Source organism: Aspergillus pseudotamarii, assembly GCF_009193445.1.
Source record: "Aspergillus pseudotamarii strain CBS 117625 unplaced genomic scaffold BDV38scaffold_14, whole genome shotgun sequence".
Classification (NCBI taxonomy): Eukaryota; Fungi; Ascomycota; class Eurotiomycetes; order Eurotiales; family Aspergillaceae; genus Aspergillus; species Aspergillus pseudotamarii.
In genome coordinates this window covers 167,856-190,112 of record NW_022475028.1, presented here as the reverse complement: position 1 = coordinate 190,112, position 22,257 = coordinate 167,856, and the positions used below count along the sequence as shown (strand labels likewise).

The 22,257-nt window shown below is 48.6% G+C and overlaps 10 protein-coding genes across 10 annotated transcripts; 6 read left to right on the top strand and 4 right to left on the bottom strand.

Moving 5' to 3' along the window:
* Window positions 1–269: 269 nt before the first annotated feature.
* BDV38DRAFT_280691 (uncharacterized protein) lies at window positions 270–1,094 on the bottom strand (the record flags this gene model as incomplete). Its single annotated transcript, XM_032059370.1, has 3 exons — window positions 270–420; window positions 471–826; window positions 885–1,094. The coding sequence occupies 3 exons, from the start codon at window positions 1,092–1,094 to the stop codon at window positions 270–272; spliced, it is 717 nt and encodes a 238-aa protein (XP_031915836.1).
* Window positions 1,095–1,222: 128 nt separating this feature from the next.
* BDV38DRAFT_280690 (uncharacterized protein) lies at window positions 1,223–1,632 on the top strand (the record flags this gene model as incomplete). Its single annotated transcript, XM_032059369.1, has 2 exons — window positions 1,223–1,392; window positions 1,452–1,632. The coding sequence occupies 2 exons, from the start codon at window positions 1,223–1,225 to the stop codon at window positions 1,630–1,632; spliced, it is 351 nt and encodes a 116-aa protein (XP_031915835.1).
* A 2,609-nt stretch (window positions 1,633–4,241) lies between these two features.
* On the top strand, window positions 4,242–4,740 carry BDV38DRAFT_280689 (DUF3759 domain-containing protein; the record flags this gene model as incomplete). The annotated part of the gene is made up of 3 exons (XM_032059368.1): window positions 4,242–4,254; window positions 4,323–4,472; window positions 4,574–4,740. The coding sequence occupies 3 exons, from the start codon at window positions 4,242–4,244 to the stop codon at window positions 4,738–4,740; spliced, it is 330 nt and encodes a 109-aa protein (XP_031915834.1).
* On the bottom strand, window positions 4,709–5,576 carry BDV38DRAFT_40088 (uncharacterized protein). Its single transcript, XM_032063287.1, has 2 exons — window positions 5,331–5,576; window positions 4,709–5,223 (listed from the first exon to the last, which is right to left on the bottom strand). The coding sequence occupies exons 1-2, from the start codon at window positions 5,473–5,475 to the stop codon at window positions 4,886–4,888; spliced, it is 483 nt and encodes a 160-aa protein (XP_031915833.1). The 5' UTR covers window positions 5,476–5,576; the 3' UTR covers window positions 4,709–4,885.
* Window positions 5,577–5,918: 342 nt separating this feature from the next.
* On the top strand, window positions 5,919–7,050 carry BDV38DRAFT_241136 (uncharacterized protein; the record flags this gene model as incomplete). The annotated part of the gene is made up of 1 exon (XM_032053998.1): window positions 5,919–7,050. A coding segment is annotated over exon 1 (335 nt), but the record flags the coding sequence as incomplete, so codon positions are not given.
* Window positions 7,051–8,992: 1,942 nt separating this feature from the next.
* Window positions 8,993–9,357, bottom strand: BDV38DRAFT_280685 (uncharacterized protein; the record flags this gene model as incomplete). Its single annotated transcript, XM_032059367.1, has 2 exons — window positions 8,993–9,275; window positions 9,338–9,357. 2 exons carry the CDS (start codon window positions 9,355–9,357, stop codon window positions 8,993–8,995), a joined length of 303 nt encoding a protein of 100 aa, XP_031915831.1.
* A 1,492-nt stretch (window positions 9,358–10,849) lies between these two features.
* BDV38DRAFT_241132 (DsbA family oxidoreductase) lies at window positions 10,850–11,754 on the top strand. Its single transcript, XM_032053997.1, has 3 exons — window positions 10,850–10,999; window positions 11,053–11,197; window positions 11,264–11,754. The coding sequence occupies exons 1-3, from the start codon at window positions 10,952–10,954 to the stop codon at window positions 11,725–11,727; spliced, it is 657 nt and encodes a 218-aa protein (XP_031915830.1). The 5' UTR covers window positions 10,850–10,951; the 3' UTR covers window positions 11,728–11,754.
* Window positions 11,755–14,773: 3,019 nt separating this feature from the next.
* Window positions 14,774–16,805, bottom strand: BDV38DRAFT_241130 (uncharacterized protein). The gene has a single exon (XM_032053996.1). It carries the CDS (start codon window positions 16,195–16,197, stop codon window positions 14,911–14,913), a length of 1,287 nt encoding a protein of 428 aa, XP_031915829.1. The 5' UTR covers window positions 16,198–16,805; the 3' UTR covers window positions 14,774–14,910.
* Window positions 16,806–16,819: 14 nt separating this feature from the next.
* On the top strand, window positions 16,820–18,711 carry BDV38DRAFT_40060 (uncharacterized protein). The gene has a single exon (XM_032063286.1). It carries the CDS (start codon window positions 16,942–16,944, stop codon window positions 18,604–18,606), a length of 1,665 nt encoding a protein of 554 aa, XP_031915828.1. The 5' UTR covers window positions 16,820–16,941; the 3' UTR covers window positions 18,607–18,711.
* A 216-nt stretch (window positions 18,712–18,927) lies between these two features.
* On the top strand, window positions 18,928–21,240 carry BDV38DRAFT_241128 (MFS transporter). Its single transcript, XM_032053995.1, has one exon. The coding sequence runs from the start codon at window positions 18,987–18,989 to the stop codon at window positions 20,679–20,681; it is 1,695 nt and encodes a 564-aa protein (XP_031915827.1). The 5' UTR covers window positions 18,928–18,986; the 3' UTR covers window positions 20,682–21,240.
* Window positions 21,241–22,257: the final 1,017 nt, after the last annotated feature.

Genomic DNA, 22,257 nt, shown 5'->3' with positions numbered 1-22,257 from the left:
AAGCAAAGCTTTTACCATGCTAACGATCATTTGATGACGATGAGCAGTGCCCACCGTGTTTGAATGAGGGGACGAGGGAAACAGATGGGGTATTCGGACATGATGATCGGCAATTAAGTTTGGTTGATCGCTGTTGTCGATCCGTCAGGGGGGAGAATCTTAGCCTGAGGCCACCAGCTGAGTGATCTCCACGTGAACCGACAGCTTTCATCGTTTTATCGTCACCTGACCGCCGTCGATACATTTTCTTGGAAGAGTTTATCTTGAATTCATCTAATCAGACCCACGACTTGTGATTCTAGGCGATCAAATGCCTTTCCATCAAATAGTCGTCGTGTAGAGCGAAACACGCTGACGCTCTCCACGGATGTCTCCCCGTTCTCGTGCGTCTCCAACTTCGCCTCGACGTCCACCAGTCTACTGAGGCGTTTGAGCGACCACGTGACTGTGTTGATCGTTTGATAAATCACCATGGCTTGCCGTTCTGGAGAGGCATTGTGGTCATCCTTTGTGTGTTCTTGGCGCCGAAAATACCATGCCACTGTTCCTGGTATGCTTCGCGCAGTGCCGAGGCAGACAGCCCCCGCCACCTGAAGGCTGGGATGAGGTTGCCCCAGGTTGAAGGGCAGTATTTCAATATCAGCCTCATCAATGCGACCTTCTGCACCCACCTCGCGTCAACTTGGATACAAAAGGGCGATTTTAGGGGTACCTCTAGCCCTGCGATGCTGTAGTCGCCGCCCTCGGAAAGCTTACCGGCTGAGGTGACGTGAACGGTCTCTACCGGGATTTGTTGAGTGTTGGTGTTAATCACTGTGATGTCCATCTGCGGGTTTAACAATGGTGTCAGAATGTGAGCTAAATATTGTAGAAGGCAAGCTTACCATTCTTTGCCCCCGTCTTGTTGGTCTCCCGAGCTCTTCATCCAGAGCAAACGGTCCTACCCCAGACGCCCTGTTTCCACAGTTCCCTGTCATGTCAACCTGGGCTTGATCCGGGGCAATCTTAATAAAGGTATAGTCGACGTCCACCCCGGGTATTTCAGACTTGCGAATTATTGCCACCTTAGAAGTAGTTGATGTCGCGCCTCCCATTTCATGGAGTACGTATGTCAATCCTCTCGCGTTCGGAAGAAGTACCTCCGTTCCTCTTAATTAATCAATTGCTCCTCGCCATGGTATGAGAACGAATACTACAACTGAATCAAACCCCAGCTTCAACCATGCGGAATTTGCTCACAAGACAGTCGGGTGGTTCTGGTTCTGGTACCGCTGGGAAGATGATCACTGTACGGGTGTATCTCCTGGCTATTGTCAGCTCAATGGGGGCGTTCCTATTCGGATATGACATGGCCTTGATCGGCACATCGATTGAGTTACATTCCTTTAAGAAGTGAGCAGCCTCCAAATGGACTTCGCTCCATGGGTTTTGGTGACCCTAACAATCTACAGGGACTTCGGGTTGGAGCATGCTTCCAAATCTGTCGAGGATGCCTTTGCAGCCAATATTGTATCCCTCCTACAAGCGGGCTGCTTCGGAGCTCTCATCTCTGCCCCACTGAGTGATCGTTTTGGACGTAGCCTTGCGGGGACTCCCAGAAACTCATCCCTCTGTGGAGTCGGAACTCAATGATATCATTGCCCAGCTCGAGGACAAAAGGGCAAATAATCCTGGAAAGGGGCTCTGGGTCAAAAAAGAGCTAACCCACCCTGGTATCAGAGAAAGACTCTTCCTTGGGTTTCATGATTATGGTTTTCTATCAAATGGCTGGTTCTAACGCCATCAACCATTGTTCTTCCCGGATATTCCCATCGCTCAGTCTGACGGGCAGTAAGGCTACTTTAATCTCAACGGGACACTATGGAGTAGTCCGACTGATCGCTGTTTGCATCGCCATGTATTGGACCGTCGATTGCTTCGGGCGGACGCGAATGTTGATTTGGGGGAGTGCTCTGATGGTAAGTCTGCTGCCTCATGAGCGGGCCTAACACGCGGATCATATCTAGTTGATTTCTGACAAGCTATAACTACGGCCCTTTGCATGTAGTCTATGGGGGCCTTCGTTAAACTTCATGCCACCACCAACCACGCCGACGCTACAGGGCGCATCCGCTCCGTATCATATGCAGCTGAGTTTTTATCTTTATTTATGCTGTCGGCTTCTGTTTCCGCTGGGCCGGCGTACCATGGGTCATCTGCTCTGAAATCTATCCGTTGCGCGTGTGAAGTCCTTGTGTGGCCATCTGCACGGCTACCCATTGGCTTCTGAATTTCGTCATTGCCCGCAGTGCCCCTATATGACTCGGAAAATCCAGTACGGAACATTTCTTCTTTGCCAGTTTTCTGACGCTTGTAGTCCCGTTTGTGTGGTTAATGGTTCCGGAGACAAAGGGATTGAAACTTGAAGAGGTGGATGATGGGTTTAGACATCGAACCGTCTGGGGAAGACAGAGACATCTGTTACCTCGAGGGAGTTATGCTGATCCTCGTTCTGTGGATGCTGAAAAGGCCGAAACTGAGAGGGCTGAAGATGCCAAGAGCGCTAGATTCAATGAGGTTGAGAGGATTGATGCCTCTTAAGTATACCGTGGTGTGTTGGGTGTTTACACTAGCAATGACCGGAGTATTACAGTAGCAGTTGACTTGACATCTATGTGTACGACAGCCACCAGACGAGTTCCACAAAATCGTCGACTTATACTACACGCCCCGTAAGAGCTCAATGCTATACTTGACCCATAAGTTGTTGTCTAGGCATGCTTCCATTGACACTTGTCACGCTTCTCTGGAGTCTTTGGTTCCCTTATTCTGTAGATACCGATAGTAGATATCCCGTGGTTCTTATGACCAGCTAGTCTACAAAACCTTTACCATCGACCCCTTATCTTACTTATACTATGGTCACGATGGTGAATGTCTAATGCCCATCATCGAGCCATAGTCCATCACATGATATCCCGCGGCAACGCCTGACACCAACGGATATTCCGGTTATAGTATACTTGCCGGTACGAAATACAGACATCATTGGCGGAGAGCGTTTCAGGCCTGCGGGTTCTGCCGTCAATACTCGCAACAATTGTCCCTGGCTTCAGCCGTAGAGACGCCATCGAAATGGGTCCGCATGCGTTAGCTGGCTCTGACACTGGGCGGCTCGGTATGGGCATGGTCGTCCGGCGCTTTATTACGCAGGGGAATTACGGGGTGGCCATCTCAGGTACTCCGTACGTGGTCCCCTCCCATTATAACTGCGTCAGACCCTCTGGGGATTCCAACCGACTATCGGCATCGTGGTGGGGTCGCGTCGTTTCACGATACGGGGTATCTTGTTCGGGGTTAATGGATCCGGACAGGACCTGTTAGGATAGAGATAAATCAGGAGGGAAATTTCAATTTTCCCGCTGACAGAGACGGCGACATCGGTTGCACTATCTGTGCAGACTATGCTCCGTCATGGACCGGTATTGGTCGCATACGAGGGCATGTCGACAACGATTCCCTGGTTATGTGTCCCTCTTTATCGGGGGGCGCAGCAGTGGAGATCAAGTGGCGGTGACTGTGTTTGTGGTCCCGGGCTCCATTTTTCTCCGACGAGATTCCCCCCCTTTGGGTCAAATGTGGCGTCATATCCTATATTTACTTTTGGCGATGCCCCATGTTGACTGGATCCCTCATTTTTGAGACTGGGTGGGGAGGAGGGCTTCTCATGCTAGGATGTCGTCCCTGACGAAGAAAGGTAAGCAAAGGGTTCCACGGGACGGCCAACACCATCATGAGGGTGTATAGTGTACAGTGTACAGTGTAATAATAGTACACAGTACCAGCTGGAGGTAGATTTCCGATCGGTTTAGGTCCGCGCAATCCGTGGCGTGAGGCCATAACCAATAACTGCCGTAAGAGCCGAAATCACCAGTGGAACCTGGGCAAGACCTGTCCAATGGCACATCGAGAGCATCGCCTAGACCGGCTGACAAAGCTTAGCGAAGCTTAGCTTCTGAAGTGGGGTCAAGACTAGTAATACTATTAGTGGTACAGTGTATACAATGGACATACTACCATTAGTGCACTAGGATTAATCTTTCATAACAATAACCCACCCCCCGAGAGGGGCAGATTAAGTCTTACCCATCATTTATAAACCCCTCTTCCACCCCTCCCCCTCTTACCCCCTTTTCTTCTTCATCTCATCACTATCACACACACTCTGTCTTCTGTAACTACATCATCACACATCATTCACAATGGGTTGGTTCGGTATGTTTTCCTGGCCCTCGACTTTCTTAGCCGTATTTTCTCTTGCCCATACTGACTAAAAGTCTCAGACAACGACAGTGAGCAGGCTCAGCACTACGAGCAGTTCAACAACTACGACGGCAGCGAGGAGCACAAGGCCAAGTTCAGCCATGAGCTCATTGCCGGTGCCGCCTCCTTCGAGGCCATGAAGGCCTACAACGACCACTGTGAGAAGAACGGTATGTTGGAATTCATTGGTTTCTTTCTTCCCCCCAACCTCCCTTTCTCTCCTCTTCATATACGATTCCCGTACATATACTAAACAAACGATCGAAAACAGGCCAGCCCCAGAGCCACGAGACCGCCAAGGAGCTCCTGGCCGGTTTCGCCGGTGCCTTCATCGACCGCGAGTTCGAGTCCAAGGGTCTTGACTTCATTGACAAGGAGAAGGCCAAGTACCACGCCCAGCAGCAGCTCGAGGAAGCCTCCCGTAGGGACTTCTACTAAGCACCTCGGCTCGTGGGATCCAGCTATGACTGTGCTTTTATCTAGCTCTGTTGATATATACCAATTTGAATACCAATATACCGCGTGACATCTCTTTATATACCCATCCCATCCCATGCGGAGATATAAAAAACCAGGAGAGGATCTAGATAAAATGCACCTCATCCCGATCAATGCCTCCATCCCGCACCAATGCATCCAACCGATCCTTTGTCCGCTTCGCTACGGCCCGGCCATACTCCGGGCCCACCGGAATCGACGACGGCATTTTGCCAGGATCAACCTTGAGCCAGGCAACCGGTTTGGCATCCGGACCCTGACTGGCCGCGCGGATCTCCTGTAAATCAGTCTGGGTATATCCGCCACCCATGATAATCGCCCAGGGGGATGTGCCATATCCCGTAGCTGTAGTTGAATTCGTCTGACGAAGTAATGCAGGGATTTCATTCTTCGCCGTAGCAGGTGAGAGGAAGAGATGGGTTACTATATGATGTACTCCGTCAATCATCCATCAAATGCCACACACTCGAGTAGTCGCATATCACATCACATATCACATATCACAGGCACAGAGAGGAGATCGGAAATACCTTCATATTCCGGCTGCAATGCCTCCCTGACAAGATCCCCGATCTGACTCGTCTTTCCGCAGACGATGACTGGTATGGCTGCAGGGGTTTTGCCGGAGGTACCACTAAAGAACCGGGTTGTTGCGGGGAGTGTTCTGGAGAACATCTTATGGGACTTTTATGTGGTAAGTCGGTTGAATAGACTTGATATTATAAATCTCGCGTTGTTGAGGGGAAGGTGGGTATTATGTATATAGAAGTGTGTATCTTTGGTTGAGGTCCAATTAGTATCTAATTAGTGGTTTCAATCGAGCACTAGGATATGTGAAGAGAAGAGAAATTGCGGGGTTTCTCTATGAGCGGCATAATCATTTATGCTGACGGTGTCTCCATCGGCTCATAGCAGCCAATCTGCAATCACAGTTTTGCCTTACTAAGGGTTTACCGCCTAATATTATACTGGATCGCCGTCTCGTAGTATATGGTATTATATAAAACGGGCTTAAAATATAGATACTTTATTTCATCCTCTATAGAATTAAAAAAAGAATGTATAATCTGTAATACAGTCTTAGTAGCAATATTTACATAGCCTGCTTAGAGTTGATCGGGGTTTCCTGCTCAACCCGGCCCGAACCCGACCCGACATCGAAGCGATTAGAGAGCCGGGAAAATATAACCGAACTGTGAAGGCTGTGCCGAAGGCCTAGAAGACCAGAGTAAGATGAAAATTGGAGAGAACTCCCGCGGGCGATGGGGCTCAAATTGACGGTCTCGAGGATACAGAAATGTGCTCGTCCTCCCCGCGCTCGCACTGGTTGACAGGTCGATTGGCTGGCGTCGCCCCGTGACCTGCTCTGCAAGGTTTCTTTTGGTGTACGGACTAAATGACATGAAGTACGCATTCTCCCACCCCACAAGTATATTGAACCCCCTAGTCTTCCTTAATATCTTGTAATCTTTACAACTCAACCCATGTGCATCGTCTGGCAGCTTTTGTCTCGATTTAACCTCCATGTCAACCATGTGTTCCAAGTCCAACTACACCTCCGCGAAATGGTGGAAAGACGCGGTGGTGTATCATGTGTATCCCGCAAGCTTTAACAACGGGAAACCCGCGACTGAAGGCAATGGATGGGGTGATGTGACCGGTATTATTGATAAGGTTCCGTATGTAAGGAGCTTGGGTGTCGATATTGTATGGCTTAGCCCCAGTGAGTCGATATTCTGCAGAGGCACGGAGGCTCCTGCAAAAGAAGGCCAGAGACCACGCCCGCACCCCAATGCAATGGAGTGCTGCGCCGCATGCGGGCTTCACAGTCCCCAATGCGACGCCCTGGATGAGGGTAAATGATGACTATGAAACTATCAATGTGGAGGCACAGATGTCCTTCCCGTGGCAGATAAAAGGCGAACCATCCGTTTGGCAGTTCTGGCAGCAGGCATTACAGCACCGAAAGCTCTATAAAGATGCTTTCGTTTACGGCGACTTTGAGGATCTGGACTTTCACAACGAAAAGGTCTTTGCGTACTTGAGGACTAGTGCAGACAGAAAAGAGAGCTGGCTTGTTGCGATGAACTGGACAACCACTGCGGTCGAATGGACGGTTCCTTCAGGCATCCGCGTCGCACGTTGGGCATCCTCTTCGCTTCAGACTGCCCCGCTCGTGGCGAGCCAGCCGACCATCACGCTCCGGGCCTTTGAAGGGGTCATCGGGTGTTGTATTTAAGCACGCTGCACTGTATCGCTAGTTTGTGTTGGGGCAAGATCTCACTGATGTTAGTGGTCTATTTATGTACTACTTTGACCGGCCCACAAATTACGGTTTCACACTAGCCTTTCTTGTCGAGGTAATAGCCGCGCCAGACAAACCAGGGTTATAATAGGGCTGATCAACTGAAACTGTTTATATACACCACCAAGAGTAATCATCCCACATTTATCCTGTACAACAAATCTTCTCGGTTCCTTCCCTCCTGCCATGGAACCTTCTAAAGAAAAGGACCCTGAGCTACTGGTAGCTGCCCAGTCGCTGGCAAATATACCTTGGTGCGAACAGTACGAACGGATGATATCAGGGATGCTGTAAGTCCTGGGAAGTCATAGCTACAGAGATGGCGCCCCAAGTCTTCCGATTGACATTGTCTAGATACGACCCACTCGCTCCGGAGCTTATGCAAAGCCGTTTTCGAGCCCGCAAGCTGATGTCCAAGTACAATGCACCAATTCCCGATGACATATCGTTTGAAGGCCTCACCGATCAGCGCGAGGAATTGCTAAGGCAATTACTGGGGGCAACTGGCAAGGGCGCCTTTATTGAGCCCCCCTTGATGGTCGATTATGGGTGCAATATCAAGATTGGGGACAACTTCTATGCTAACTTCAAGTATGCCTATTCCCCATCATGATTCAACGCCGGTAGTGCTTTGTGGACTCTGTGTGTGTTAAACTAGCCATTTTACAGTACCACAATGCTTGATTGCTCCCTTATTATTATTGGCGATCGTGTTTCCTTCGGCCCGAATGTGAACCTTCTATCTGCAACGCATGAGACCAGTGTAGAGTCTCGTAGAAATGGGGTCGAATTTGCGCGAGAGATCATCATAGGTGACGACTGCTGGATCGGGGCCAATGTTACAATTTTGGCCGGTGTTCAAATCGGTGAAGGTTGTACAGTTGGGGCTGGGTCGGTCGTGACAAGATGCATTCCTCCCTTCAGTGTTGCTGTAGGCTCCCCGGCTCGAGTCATTAAACAGGTAGAGCCTGGGCGACCCAAGACTATAGGATCAAACTAGCCAGTAGTATTTAGTCAATTACAGATAACAGATTACCTGACAATCGATTAATCTTTATATGACCGACTCTTCAAGATTAAGTAGATATGGATAGCTCCGCGATGATTCATTCAGCAATAGGGATACTTCGTCCTATAATATGCTATTGATACTTGTCTAAATATAAGCACTTTGTCTAGCCCCACCGCCTATAAACAGGCCCGTTTTGGACTACTAGAGTATGGAGCAGTAGAACAGCTTGTATGCCCAGTCGAATCCTCGTATAGAATCATCTCATGTGTCTTCCATATAATGCTCGGGAACTTTGGTAAAGAGGATGCACGCAGATCAGAGTTTTGGGAACAACGTAATATACTATATCTGCCTAGTGCCTACCGTTTGCACAGAATGAGGACTAAGGTACGCGAATGACCCGACCCAATCAGACGAGAACCTTCTGGGGAAGTTTTGAATTAAGTACTTATCACTCTGAAGCAACGCGTCACGATATTAAGTCACGTTACCTACTACAATGATCGAATTATACCCCGCTTTTCTACTCGAAAATATACATATTTCCTTCCCTGAATATGATTCAAGTCAAATAGCAGACTTGTTAAGATACATAGATTCTAGTAGATAGAGTCTTGATGAAAGACCGTATACCATATAAAATCAGTGACACTGTACTCGCATACATAGTAGCCACACTAGTTAGTAGATGGGCTTGGAGCATCAAGCTATTAGTTCCGTTAGACAAAATATAAGCGGGTATCAGATACAATGATTCTCGATAGAAACTCTAGCATTTATATACTTTCTATTGATATTGCGCCACATCACTATTCGAGGTAAATCATAAGCTCTGATAATGTATTCTCATCTAAAATCATCTAGATTCCAGTCCTTTATGCTCTCTCAATAAGTGCTTGGATCTCATCGGGATGGAACGGAGCGGTCTCTACCTCCTCACCCTCCCTATAGAGAACCGTCAAGGGCATCTCATCTGGGTAATGTTGGGGATGGATAAATCCACTATCCACAATGACAAATTCAACCTCATTTCCACGGTTTTCTTCGGCCTCCAAGAACAGAGGCATGAGTGGCGACTCTGGCCCCATCAAGGGGCTCCAGTAATGTACAACGACTGGCTTTAGGCTACTCATAATAAACTCGAGAACGTCTTCTTCTCTAAACGAAGACATGGGGTAAGTTATATAGGCAGGGGGAGTTGAGGTGAGATCCTGACGTACTGCTGGAGGGTATGGACCATTTTGAGAATATTAAGGCTTGGGGGTCGGGGATTGATGTGGAATTGGATTGAGCCTTTTGTTGGTTTATGACTATTTGAGAAAGATGGTGAATGATTGAGTGAGCCACGAGGGGTTTCAAGTCTTATATATAGACAGATCTGGGCAGCTCAGCTGAGATTTTCAGCTGCTATCTTAACCAGCCACAAAGTATACTTTGGTAGGATACGAAAGCCCCGTGCTGATCCCTGTGGGGGTCACTGTATATCGTTTCCCCTTTGTAGTATGTTTCTAGCTGGATGCAAAATATAATAGGACCATCCTCGGCCTCGATAGTTCCACTCACGATTATTAAGCGAACAGCTCCACGGGATGATCTTGTTGCACCCTATCAGTATCTCGGTATTGCGTTAGCGAGGCAGATAGAGAGCTGAGAACGTATGTCATAGCGAGCCATTTACAAATAGCTGTGGGAAGCATGGCCACCTCTAATTCGATCAAAATAACCACTTGATGGGGTACGCTAATTGATTAGATCGTGGGCCTTTGTACTGTGGTGATCTGATACGTCAGAGTACACTCCAGCTCTTTTCAGCTGAGCGGAAAAAGCAGATTGATCTTCCCTTGATACGTCATCAGCAAAATTTAACCGATGGCGGGGTAGTTCAGCAGTAACCACGTTGGTATATGCGAATTAATCATTAGATGGAATAGATCAAGGATGCATAACAGCAGATTGCTACATATCTTTTTTAAAGGACGAGGGGAAAATGGGGCAGAATGACAAGGCGGTAGCCTGGTATGGACCAATGATATATAAGTAGTCTAATAATTTTATATATGGTATACAGTAGTAGTAGTCTCATATTTCTAGTACAAGGTATAAAGTCATGGTACTTCTTATTAGGCATTTGAATGGTTGACTGAGCTTTTACGGAATAGAACAATCTTAAAGAATGAGAGGATACTGTACCAATTATATTTTCATTCAAAAACAGCGTTTTGCTGGTAGTGCACTTAGCGGCTATATATAATCGGTAGTTGGCAGAAACAGCATTCGATTAACCACAGATTGTTCAATGATTTTACGATATATACACAAGAGAATAATTGGAGTCACAGAATTAAACATTTAACATTCAATCTGTGTGAACCCTGATATTCCTTCTACCGCTCAAGTATACCCGCAGATGTCAGAATTGAAGTCGGTTCCAGCCAATTGAGATTAGGCTCTACAACGCTCTTTCCCTTTCCAGTACATATCTATATATTTGAAGTATTCAATATGAACGATTTTTATATTCGAGTAGACGAGGCGTATGATTAAGATATACTATGTTACTGCGCAAATCATTACCCACGGACCTCACGTCAAACTCAATGATGCCACGTATGAAAGCCGAAGAGATTACGAGGCCAAGCGTAGCGTAAGCAGTAGGCCTCAACATTTTTTGTTTTGACAGCCTTACGAGATCATATCTTGATTTCAAATCTCAGAATTAATTACAGAACCTGTAGGCAACCACAAATTGACTTACTTAGAAGTCGTGGCTGGGAATCTCTCCCTTAACGAACACTGCCGGAAACAAACAAAAAACTAGGAAGTGAAAAACAATTATGGCGTTGATCAAGATCGATATCATCTCAGATGCAATCTGTCCCTGGGTAAGTGTACCCGTCGCAACAGGCACAGTACTCCGATAGCTCATCTGCCAAAGTGCTACATTGGATATCGAAACCTACAAAAGGCTATCTCCTTATACCGAAAGACCTACCCCGGCGGCTCGAAAGACACCATAGAGGTATGGTGGAAACCATACTTCATCGATCAAGAACCGCCAAAGGAAAGCATCTTGATACAAGGTCGGTCTTCGCTTCTATATTAAGCACCAATGACTGGCACGAGCCGAATCTAACCTCCCGGGCTAGACCGTATGCTCCGCCGCATGGATCCCAAAATGGTAGCAGCGGCCCAGACCCGCTTGAAGCGCGTAGGCGTGGATGCCGGGATCCGATTCAAGTTTGGTGGGTATATCGGCTCGTCTAGACTAGCACATCAGCTGCTGTATCTGGCCGCGCGGGAGGGAAGTGAGCGGCAGTGTCGGGTTTCGGAGTTGCTCTTTCACTACCAGTTTGAGGAGGAGGCCGATATTAGCCAATTGGATACTGTGGTTGCTGTTGGGGTACAGGCTGGCATGCGTGAAGATGATATCCGGGAGTGGCTAGTTAGTGGTGCTGGGGTGGCGGAAATGGAAGCTGAAGCGAAGACGGCGAGGGCTGATGGAGTCACTGGTGTGCCTCATTTTGTCATTGGAGAGAAGCATCATATGGAGGGTGCTATGGATTTGTCGGAACTTTTTGAGGCCTTTGTTGCTGTTAGAGAAGGGCAGTAGAGCCTTAGCTAGTGAGACGATGTTGCCAGCATTGAATATGTTCACATTGGAGCTTTCAACGTCTCAGACTCAAGCTATTCCCTCGACTGTGTACGTAAAAGCCATGTTTGATGCATTGAATTTGTGTCCAAACCCATGTGACGACTCAAGGTATCTGGTGCAAGTCATAGAGACTTGTCTAATTGAAAACCTTTGAGGATCCTCTCTTCGAACTAGAATAGTATTACGAAACCCTCGCACCAACTACAAGCTACTAGACAGTGCATACACCTTCGCCATCGTGGTTTAAATCACATGAAGTATCGCCAGTGGTGCTTAATTCCAGGTGGCCAGGGTTCAGCTCCCTTTCAGGTATCGTATATGTCGCTGAGATAATTGTATCCACCCAATCCGATGAGGCACAAGTATTTGCACGGAAGATTGAACCAACAGGCCAACGACATGAATAATGGATATTGTAGGTCTTACCAGAATTAGTAAACCGTAAATGCCGTCACCTGCCTAGGAAATGCTCTTCTTATAATATCCACCTAGTACTGGAAGTAGAAAGGTCTAGGCAGCCAACGTTAGTGCTTATCTACTGCAGCACCTGCTTAAGCAACCAATGGTATAACCATAGCGTCGTAAATTGGCAACCGAAGGATTAGGAGCAGACGTAAGAACAGGGATAGCAATCCTTCATTTCATTTACTCAAACTCTGACAATTACTGTTGGCACTTCGTCTCCACATATGGCGTCCGGTCAATCCTTTCTTGCGCGGCCGCCCACTTGAAATCCTGTTTAATGTGAGGAATTAAGAGACACTTCTCCTTCGAGTAACTGGTATCTTGCTCACTGTCATATCAGCCTCGGTACATAGAGTTGTTAGAGTTATCCGCATGTGTGGTTACGTTCCCAAGTGGCCACCTTGCCTCCAATGTGGCCCGAATGCATTGGCGCCCGCGTACCATCTCAGGCTAAAATAAGCACAGCAATCAGCGAGCCTGTACTATGAATGCTTAATTCATTGCCAAGTAGATTGCTCTTCAGAAAGCGCCTTCTAAACCAAGGCCGTTTTCTCATATTATCTGACTAAGAATAATAATGGCTGACGATATTACGGCGTTGGAGTAGTTATCTGGAACCTTGTGAACATTGGCAACCAGAACTACCCTTGATAAAGCAGGATTCAATACTAGGGATAGAGATCCTTCAGACGATGGATCTATTCCTAAAATAAGAGGAAGAGAAAATTCAACTAGGAGACAAGGAGATTAGTGATCCATAACCGTCGAGGGTCCACTATCTAGCCACCCGCATATATTACTGAGTAATCCAGGGTCCTTGTCAAGTGTGCGATCGACATCAGCAGTGGCGTATAACTAGTCCTGAAGAAGCGAATGATATGCACCCTGGAGGAAATCTTGCCGCTGTAGGCGAGAAGGAATGCGGGTAAAACCGCATTATTGCTACTGGCTATCTTACCAAGTAGCAGATTCAACGAACCCATACAGCTAAGCTCTGTTGGTTGTGTTCTCATCAAGACAAGGGTAATGATCCCGTTGACGGTTGCCCTTCCCTGACAGCTTGTGTCATGCATCAGTCCTGATTAGATATTGTTTCCCAACTAGCACCATTGTTCCTGCTGCCTTTTTCACATTTCTTGTTTAAGAAGGTTTTCCGATGAGTCGAGTATCACTCGAAGATTGATTAAGTCACTGAAGAAGGCATCTGTTGAAGCATCTTTAATCCCGTGTTGGGTATCCTCTGTCTGGGAGGAGCGCTTAAACTCATCTATCCTCTCTTCCTCTAATAGAACTATCCCCACCCTCACCTGTTCAAGCACCGCATATAGGTGGCAATGGTGCTCTGGGTGAAGAGTGTTAGATTGAAACGCCATATTGTATTTATCAGCTACTGAAAAGACTCCACACGACGGTGGAGCCATTAACCTCTCGTCGAAGGGTATAATGCCATCACCTCATATTAGTCCCAATCATGATTCACGTACTTTAGTTCCTCGAATACAATGAGAGTTTCGGCTTGTCCCGACAGTCGTTTACTGGGATTGAGTCATTCGGGATGATCCTACTCCCGCCACAGATAACAGGATGCAGGGATGCAGGGATGCATGGGCAAAATCAACAACCTTGCCGTCAGAACCATGGTGGAAGGACTTCCCCTCCTGTGACACCCTCAACGGCAAAATCGGCCTTGTGAGGCGCGGCTTGTACTTTAGCTCGGCCGATAGATCCGGCATTGAACCTAGCGTGTTTCGGATGGACGTGCGTTCGTCGCAGGGTTCAGCGGATAATACCAATGTAATGTGAGCCACAGAACTAACAAGCATTCCTAGATTGCGTATGTATGTAGTGATTCGGAGGCATGTCAAGAAGCCGTTGTTCCCTATTCCGGGTTGACATTATTAATAGTATCGTCTTGGTCTCCTCCCCCATGGATAGTGTCCTGACTCTCTCATCATAAAATTACCAGCCATGAAGCAAAACCCGGAAGTCAATCGGCAGTCACTCACGGCTTACGCCCGCGTTTCTGGTTGTTTGTTGAGATTGAGTAGTAGGCACGGAGCAGACACTCTGCGGCCCTCAACACACCTGTCGGAGTGATAGATAAGGAATACGAATAGAATCATGGCCGAAATGGCGAACATCCCTGCCCCTCAGCTATTTATTAATTTTTAAATCTTGCAGGGTCAGTGGGTGGAGCATTATGCACGGTATTTAGATTCCTCAGTAGCTGCTGATAAGTCTAGAGCCAGCCCTAATCCCTGTCGATCTCCGCTAAGCCGGATTTGCCATATGCCGAGGAAGAGGTGATTGGGTGGATATGAGGCTTATGTTCGGGATTGATTCAATCAGATTACCATGTTATAAGATATTAGTTGGATTGCGAATGTATAGTCAAGACGCTGATCGATACCATTTTCCGTGCAATTCGTGCTTTCTGATCGCCGAGGGAGGATTGCTACCTAGAGGGAGGTGGGTGGGTCCTTGAAGGATTTTAGATAGATAGATAGGGTCAATCATTTGAACTAGTGTTGCGGGCAATATAGGATCTGATATTCTATTTGCTAAAACTCAAAATCACATTCTCTAACGTCTAAAGCATCTATTCTCTAGTAACCAGGGACTCATTAGCGCTACATATGAAACCAGTTGCCATTGGAAAAAACCACCGAGCCCCACTTAGTTTGCAGTGACCAGTGAAACATAGGTCTGCAGGTTGCTAGTGTGGTGCTCGCCCAGCCCTGGCTTATCGCCAATTTCCTTGCCGTGGGTGTGGAAGGCGCTGCTCACAGTGAAGCGTACGCCATTCCACTCCCGAACCACACCGTGCCGTCGCCGTGCGATGTCATTGATCAGAGGAACCACCTCCTCGGCAGCCGTCACGACATTGCTCACCTTGCCGGGGAAGATGTGGATCACGCCGTCTTTCTCAAAGGTCAAACTGCTTCGGAATTCGGATGTGGTCTTTAACTTGGCCAGAACACTGCCCTTCCAGCCGCGGTAGTGGAACCGATCGAGGAACCCGGGCCAGAACCGGGTGATCTCCCGCTCGCAGTGGGGCTTAATCTGAGCAGCGATAGCTTCCTCGTCAAGACTATCTAGAAGCGCTTGACCCTCCTCGTGACGGTCGAATGATCCGAGGATGGTGTAGCTGCCGTGTGTTAAAATATACTTCTTCTGAAGGGGCTCGTTTGTGTCGATCGCCGGCATCACGCAGGGAAACCAGCCGTCCATGACAATGAAAGAGAGGGGCTTTTCTTGCGGCTGCTGGTCTTCGTAGACAAGGGCGATACAGGTCTGATACGTGACGCCAATGTCGACGGGAAGAGCATCTGCGATATTCTGCGGCAGAAGGCTGGTATAGCCGGTGGCGTTGATCACTACATCGAAGACGTACTGTCCATCCCCAGTTTGAATGCAGTTGGTGTCCTCGGTGTGGATGATACGGTCGACTGTCGTATTGAGGTGCACGTAGATGCCTGCACGACCCAACTTGTCTTTGAATGCATTCCGGAGACGATCGCCAATAGCGACGCTGGGTTCGTCCAGATTGTATGCGCTGATGAGACCCTGGAAGCCATTTGCCTTCGGATCAACCGTAGTACACTCGGGAGACTCGTAGCAAACATCCCTGAATGCCTCATCGGAGACCTTCGATGGGTTTCCCAGAGCGTCTGCTTCGCCGTGTGCATATATTGCGGATTCATGGTAGACAACGAGTTCGGGATACGTCTCGCAAAACTTGGCCAGGGCTTCACGGCAGCTGTCTCGAGTGGCTTTGGACCGAGGATAGTGTGGCCCCTTGTGCAGGCGGATACCAAAGTTTCCTGAGACACCTTGGAAGATATCAGGCTTCTGTTCGAACAAAGAAACTCGGTGGCCCTGCTTTTTGAGCTCTAGGGCAAGATGGCAGCCGTTCCATCCGCCACCGACGATGCCGACCCTTAGCTGTGTCGTGACACGCATTATGAATAGACAGGTAGTTATAGTTTAGAGATGATTATGTTCGGTTCAGGAATCTTGAGAAGAATGGTTATTGAAGTGTAGAGGAATAGCCCCCCAAGGATTCCCGTCCCTTTATATCCTTCCCTTCAGCAGGATGGTTTGAGTCACTCCCATGAGCATGTCAAGGATTCTCTTTCCCTGATTGTAACCCAACATATCCGGATAACGACACATGCACTCTGAAGCCAATCGCATCCAATGTGATATGAACGGATGAGGTGGAATGAGCGGCAAAGTCGGGATAGATGATGTTCGACGACTCTAGAAGATCGTAACATACTCACTGAGCTTTTAATGCATGTCAGCGATTGATAATGTCACATCCGCGGTGATGCATCCGCAACGCAATATCCAATGAGAGGGTCGGTGGACGGCACGAAAGGAAGCACGCTAGTCGGGATGTGCAGCCTTTTGCAGTGGACAGTGCGCCCTGCAGAAAACAGAAAAATAACATTCTGCAGGTATGGTATCATCGCTTAAGGATTCCAATCCCAGCAAATATCCGTCGGGCGATAACGGGATCCCGAATTAGGGTTATCCAGTTGCAGCGTTGGAGCCGCGCGTCGGAGTTAACATTTATCCCGACTGCCCGATACCTCGTACTTTTGCCCCCCGTCATTCTCACCCTCCCGAGCCCCCCACTGATAGCCCAACGTCGACTGCGATAGATTTCCTTCTTTCGCGATAACCCTGTAGTGCAACGTAATGTCGTTGAATACCGACGATTCCGGTCGGATAAGGACCCGGCAGCGCGCGAAAAGAGCGTGCGAAACGTGCAAACTGCGCAAGAGGAAATGTGACGGCCATGAGCCCTGCACTTACTGCTTGCGATACGAATATCAATGCACTTTCAAGCCTCATCCACGGAGAAAGCCTGCAGCTTCCAAATCTTCAGCAAGGCCCAGCGAAGAAGAAGACTCACCAAAGTTTTCCGACAGAGTTGATGCTAATCAAGAACACATGGAGGCCAACTCAGGCACCGCTTTCCCCCATCTCCTGGGGATGAGGTTGAATCCGCAGGGTGCCCCCAAGGTGTACGGCTTCAGCTGGAATCTAGGTCCACGGAATGAGCCTCTGGAGCCCTTCATCAATCTTACAGATCTGATTTCAAGAGAGGAAATGGAAGACTTGGCCAGCCATTATTTAAAGAAGATACATCCGGTATATGCGGTCCTGGACCCCGACACGTTAAGGCAAAAGATAGTTGCCAGATGGCATGATCCTGCTACTCCGACCAGCTATGACCCCATTCTTTGCGGCGTCGCGGCATTGGGCTCCTTGTACTCAGGCCACCAGGAACACCCGAAGGAAGGGGCACTGGTGCAGTCTGCAAAGGAGATGCTTGAAACCACCCGGATCTCAAAGACCACCCTCCTGCATCATGCCACCGCCTGGATCTTACGGACCATATATCTCCGAAGCACCAACTGCCCCCATGCCTCGTGGATGGCCAGTTGTTCCACCATGCATATCATAGAGGCTATCGGAGCTCACCAGGATCCGGAACTGGTGTCTTTGGTTTATTCTGACACCGCAGACGTTAGCGTAAATGATGAGAGCCAAAGACGCCTATTCTGGGTAGCAACAGTGTTAAATTCATGGATCTCGTATGAATATGGTCGATCGCGCGTTATTCTACGGGGTGTCTCTTGCAAGCCACCTTTACCGCGAGCGGGCGACTTCACCACGGACCTCATCTCCATGTACCAGATCTCCGAACGACTGGATCCCGACCTGAACAATAAGCTCTCCGACCTAGAAGATGCACTCAGCCGTGTTGAGCGTCTCACACTCTCCCATGATGCCCTGATACTATCCCAAAGTAATCTGGCACTCACAATTTATCGTCGTCTGCGAGTCGCTTCGTCCAATATATCGAATGACATTCTTACCCGTATCATCCGACTAGGCAATGACGGCCTTGAGGCCGCAGTACGCCTGGCGGAGGATCGCTGTCCTTGGTGGCATGTCGCCAACATACCCTTTCAATTTCTCTGTATCTTGCTTGCTATTGACACTAGGGAATCACTGTCGTACGTGGGTCCAGCACTGCGCTCATTCAGGGCTATTACCAGACATTACAGCACGCAGACCCTACACACCGCGCTGGAGACTATAGAATCATTGGTTCGCCTATCCCAGAACAAAAAGGAACGGGACTTGACTCTTCTCAGAGATAGCATGCAACAGGAAGACCCGGGGCTCACCGAGGAAGGTTCAACATCCCAAGCCTTTAACGACGCTTCTTGGCTGGGGGCGAACGGTGATCTGGCCTTACCAGATAACTTTGACTGGGATTGGAATGTGTTCTTGGACACCCAGGTTCCGTTCTTCGACGAGGGTGAATCCGGCGGCCAGAGATATAGATAATGCAGGAAATTGAGGACTATTTACACGATCAGAAAGGGCTCGTATGCGTCTACTTATAGTATTAGTCGATAGGCCTAGTACCTAGTAATTCTGCTTGCATTATATCATAGACTGACGTACCTCTTGTAAGCTCTTTCTCGCCCTTTGGCGCTGAATAAGGATTTTCGAAGCCATTCAGCGGCTAAGTCGGCCATGACGGGAAAGTCGGTTAAGGCGGATTTCGGGTTGACGCAATGGAAGGACCACTAGAAATAAATAGTCCGAAAAGAGCACATTTATTCTTGCCGAGGAGTAAAAACATTTGACAGATGTTGCCTTAATTATCTCTCTCCCAATTCCTTTTATTATTTTGTGGTGTGTGTCTTGAGCGCCTCGCAACGATGCAATCCTTTCGCCAATACCGACGGATGCGTAGAGACCTGCAAGAAAGCATTAAGCTGCACGGTCCGTATGGCGCTGCTGGCGACCGTCATGTACAGCCGACTGATGATATTTTGGAGGATGCCGATGACGCCAGACTGGAAAAGGGCATTCATTCAATGGACGGACACGACCAATCGCCATACTCTACGCTAGGGATCGTTCTCCACGACGGTCAGAGAGTAACTGTTCCTGGTGTCAACCTCCGCCGTGCCTCCGAAATATGTGAGCGTGTCAATACTAAAACATTATTCATTGTCGGTTTCGATGGCCCCGACGACCAACTTAATCCCAAAAACTGGTCTGTAGGACGGAAATGGGCGACATTGGGCATTGTCGGCACAACGGGCATGCTTGTTGGATGGGCTTCCTCCATCGACTCAACCGTGATTAAACAAGGGCAGGAGGCGTTCGGAGTCAGCGAAGTTGCCGAGTCTCTCGCAACTGCCCTGTTCCTGTTCGCGTTCGGCTTCGGTTCTTTGGTAGCGGCACCTTTTTCTGAGACTGTTGGGCGGAATCCGGTTTACATAGCGACGCTGTCCATTCTTATGATCTTTACCATGGCCTCAGGTCTGGCTCCAAATTTTGGAGCTCAGCTTGCCTTCCGCTTCCTAGCGGGATTGTTCGGATGTACACCGATGACTACCTTTGGTGGCAGCATGGCGGATATCTTTGACCCCATGGACCGCACATACGCCTTTCCAGTTTGTTGCACGCTATCATTCCTCGGGCCGTTCCTAGCCCCAATGGTTGGAGCGTTCATTGGCCAAAGCACGCATATCAGCTGGCGCTGGACGGAATGGGCCACGTTGATCATGGCTGCATTAGTGACCGGCGCCATCTTCCTGTTTGTTCCAGAAACATATGGTCCCGTACTGTTGCAGTGGAAGGCTAAACAGCTGCGTGAGATTACCGGTGACCAGCGATTCATGGCAGAGATTGAGCTTCGCCAAACGTCGCTCGTGACTCGGTTGATGCACAGCTGCTCCCGTCCCTTTCATCTATTCTTTCGGGAGATCATGGTAGCACTTTTTACCATGTATCTGGTCGTGGTCTACATCGTCCTATTCGGGTTCCTGACAGGCTATGAGTTCATCTTTGGTCGGACATATGGGTTTACCCAAGGGTCTGTAGGTCTGACATTCATCGGCATGAATGTCGGATTCTTGATCGCCTTCGCCATGGTGCCACATATCTACTTCTCATACAAAAAGCGGCTCCTGAATGCGATTGAAAATGGACACAATGGGTTACCTCCGGAGGAGCGGCTTTGGTTCGCTATGTATGGAGCACCCTGGCTACCAATCTCGCTTTTCTGGATGGGCTGGACCAGCTATCCGTCTATCTCGTACTGGTCGCCGCTAGTCGCGTCGGTGGCTTTCGGATTCTCTGTCCAAGGAATCTTTATTTCCACATATCAGTACCTCATCGACACATATGAGCTCTTCGCAGCCAGTGCCTTGGTGAGTGCAACTTTCTTCCGTTATATCGCTGCTGGTGCGATGGTCATCGTGTCGATTCCGATGTACGGAAATTTGGGCGTACATTGGTCACTCACATTGCTGGGATGTATCTCGGTCCTGATGACGCCTGTGCCGTATATTTTCTATAAGTACGGACATGTCATTCGGCAGCGGAATAAAAAGACACCTTGAGGAGGGTATCGGCGGGTGTGTCGATCAATTGTTGGGATGCGGATGGTGTGAAGCAGTGGCAAGTCCATGTCAATATCAGTGTGGATGGCATGTGGGTCAAGAAAAGCCAGTAGATGTAATAAATTAAATTCACCAAAGAGCCCATCGTAGTAGTTCACTGTTAACGTGGAAACTACGACTGCGTCCCTGGTCGGTAGAGGTGCCCTGGAGAAGCTTCCCTTGCTGAAAGGAGCTTGACACAATTTGCTGTAGTTGGATCAGCTACTGCTGTATCCCATAGCGAAAGTCAAAAGGAGATGAAGAAGCCAGTAATAAACGCCATAGTAGGACCAGCTACTGCTGTATCCGATGGCGAATGTTAAGAGAAGGCAAGAATGAAGACACAGAAAGCTAAAGGAACACACTGGGATTGGCCTCTGCTATTTCCCTTTAGCGAACCTCTAGAGTCCAGAACAACATTATGTGAGAGCTATAAGGCTAATTTACATGTAAGGCCTACTGTGTACTACTACTAGTAGAGGTGTTGTGGGTCATATGACCGCTAGGCGGCCAATCAGGTGGCTGATACTTTACTGAGAGCCGTACTAGTAAGTAGTGCTCGAGGGCCTTACCAGTACTATTGGAAGCAACGATGGCTGGTGACCTGCGACGTGCCGGTCAGACAAACAATGCAAAAGCCTCCATGTTGTCCAGCATCTTTGACATCCCAGATTTGTCTTTTAACTCATCATTCAAGAGAAGTCTGTATGTCTTTCCATCCCAAATATATATCCGTGCCGCTACTAGTTGCTAATCCAGTTTCCAGCATTCTATTCACAGAGTAATATGGTTGGTTTCACACATCCAATGATTGGCTCGGTCCTGTTGTGTCGGCCAAAATCCGCTTCTCAACCGCTCGGTGAGACTCCGAGGACGGCAGACCTTCATCCGTTGTTTGAACTGAGCTACCCCGGTGGCCAGGTTTGGTGAGTGGAGCCCGTGGGGTGTCGCGTGCGGAGAATCGCAAAGTCCCCGGGAATCGGGCCACGCACTCCGTAGTGACAACAGACTGGCCGCTGAATCTCTTAGTTCAACCTATGTACTGGAGTTCTTTCTTCTCCGCATGATAATTGAATTACCCGATAGTGGATAGTAACAAGGCCTGCCCCGTTGGGTAACGGTTCATCGCGTCATCCCTCACGGTGATACACCGGCCTGCTACCACGCGCTCGGTTTCGGTTACGTTTAATGCCTCATTGACCAGAGCGTATGAATGTCATCCTTGGGTCATGGCGCCCATAGGAAGCCAATCGCGCATTAGAAATGCTAAGCCTATGTCGGTTCTCCACTTCGAGTGGGTTTTGGCCCCGGGGTTCCGACATGGTTATTGGAGGGTTCGAAGACAAGCACGACAAGCATTTCATACTTGTCCTGCCAAGTCCCAATTTTCTAAAGTCCGGTGATTAGGACCTGCTACCCCTGCGGGTCTCACAGGATCCTGTGCGAGCTATTCCGGCAGTATTGGGCTACAGAAGGTCCTGTGCGAGAAGGCTGAATGCCCCTCCACTTCCTCAGGGTTAATGGTGCCCTTGCCTCG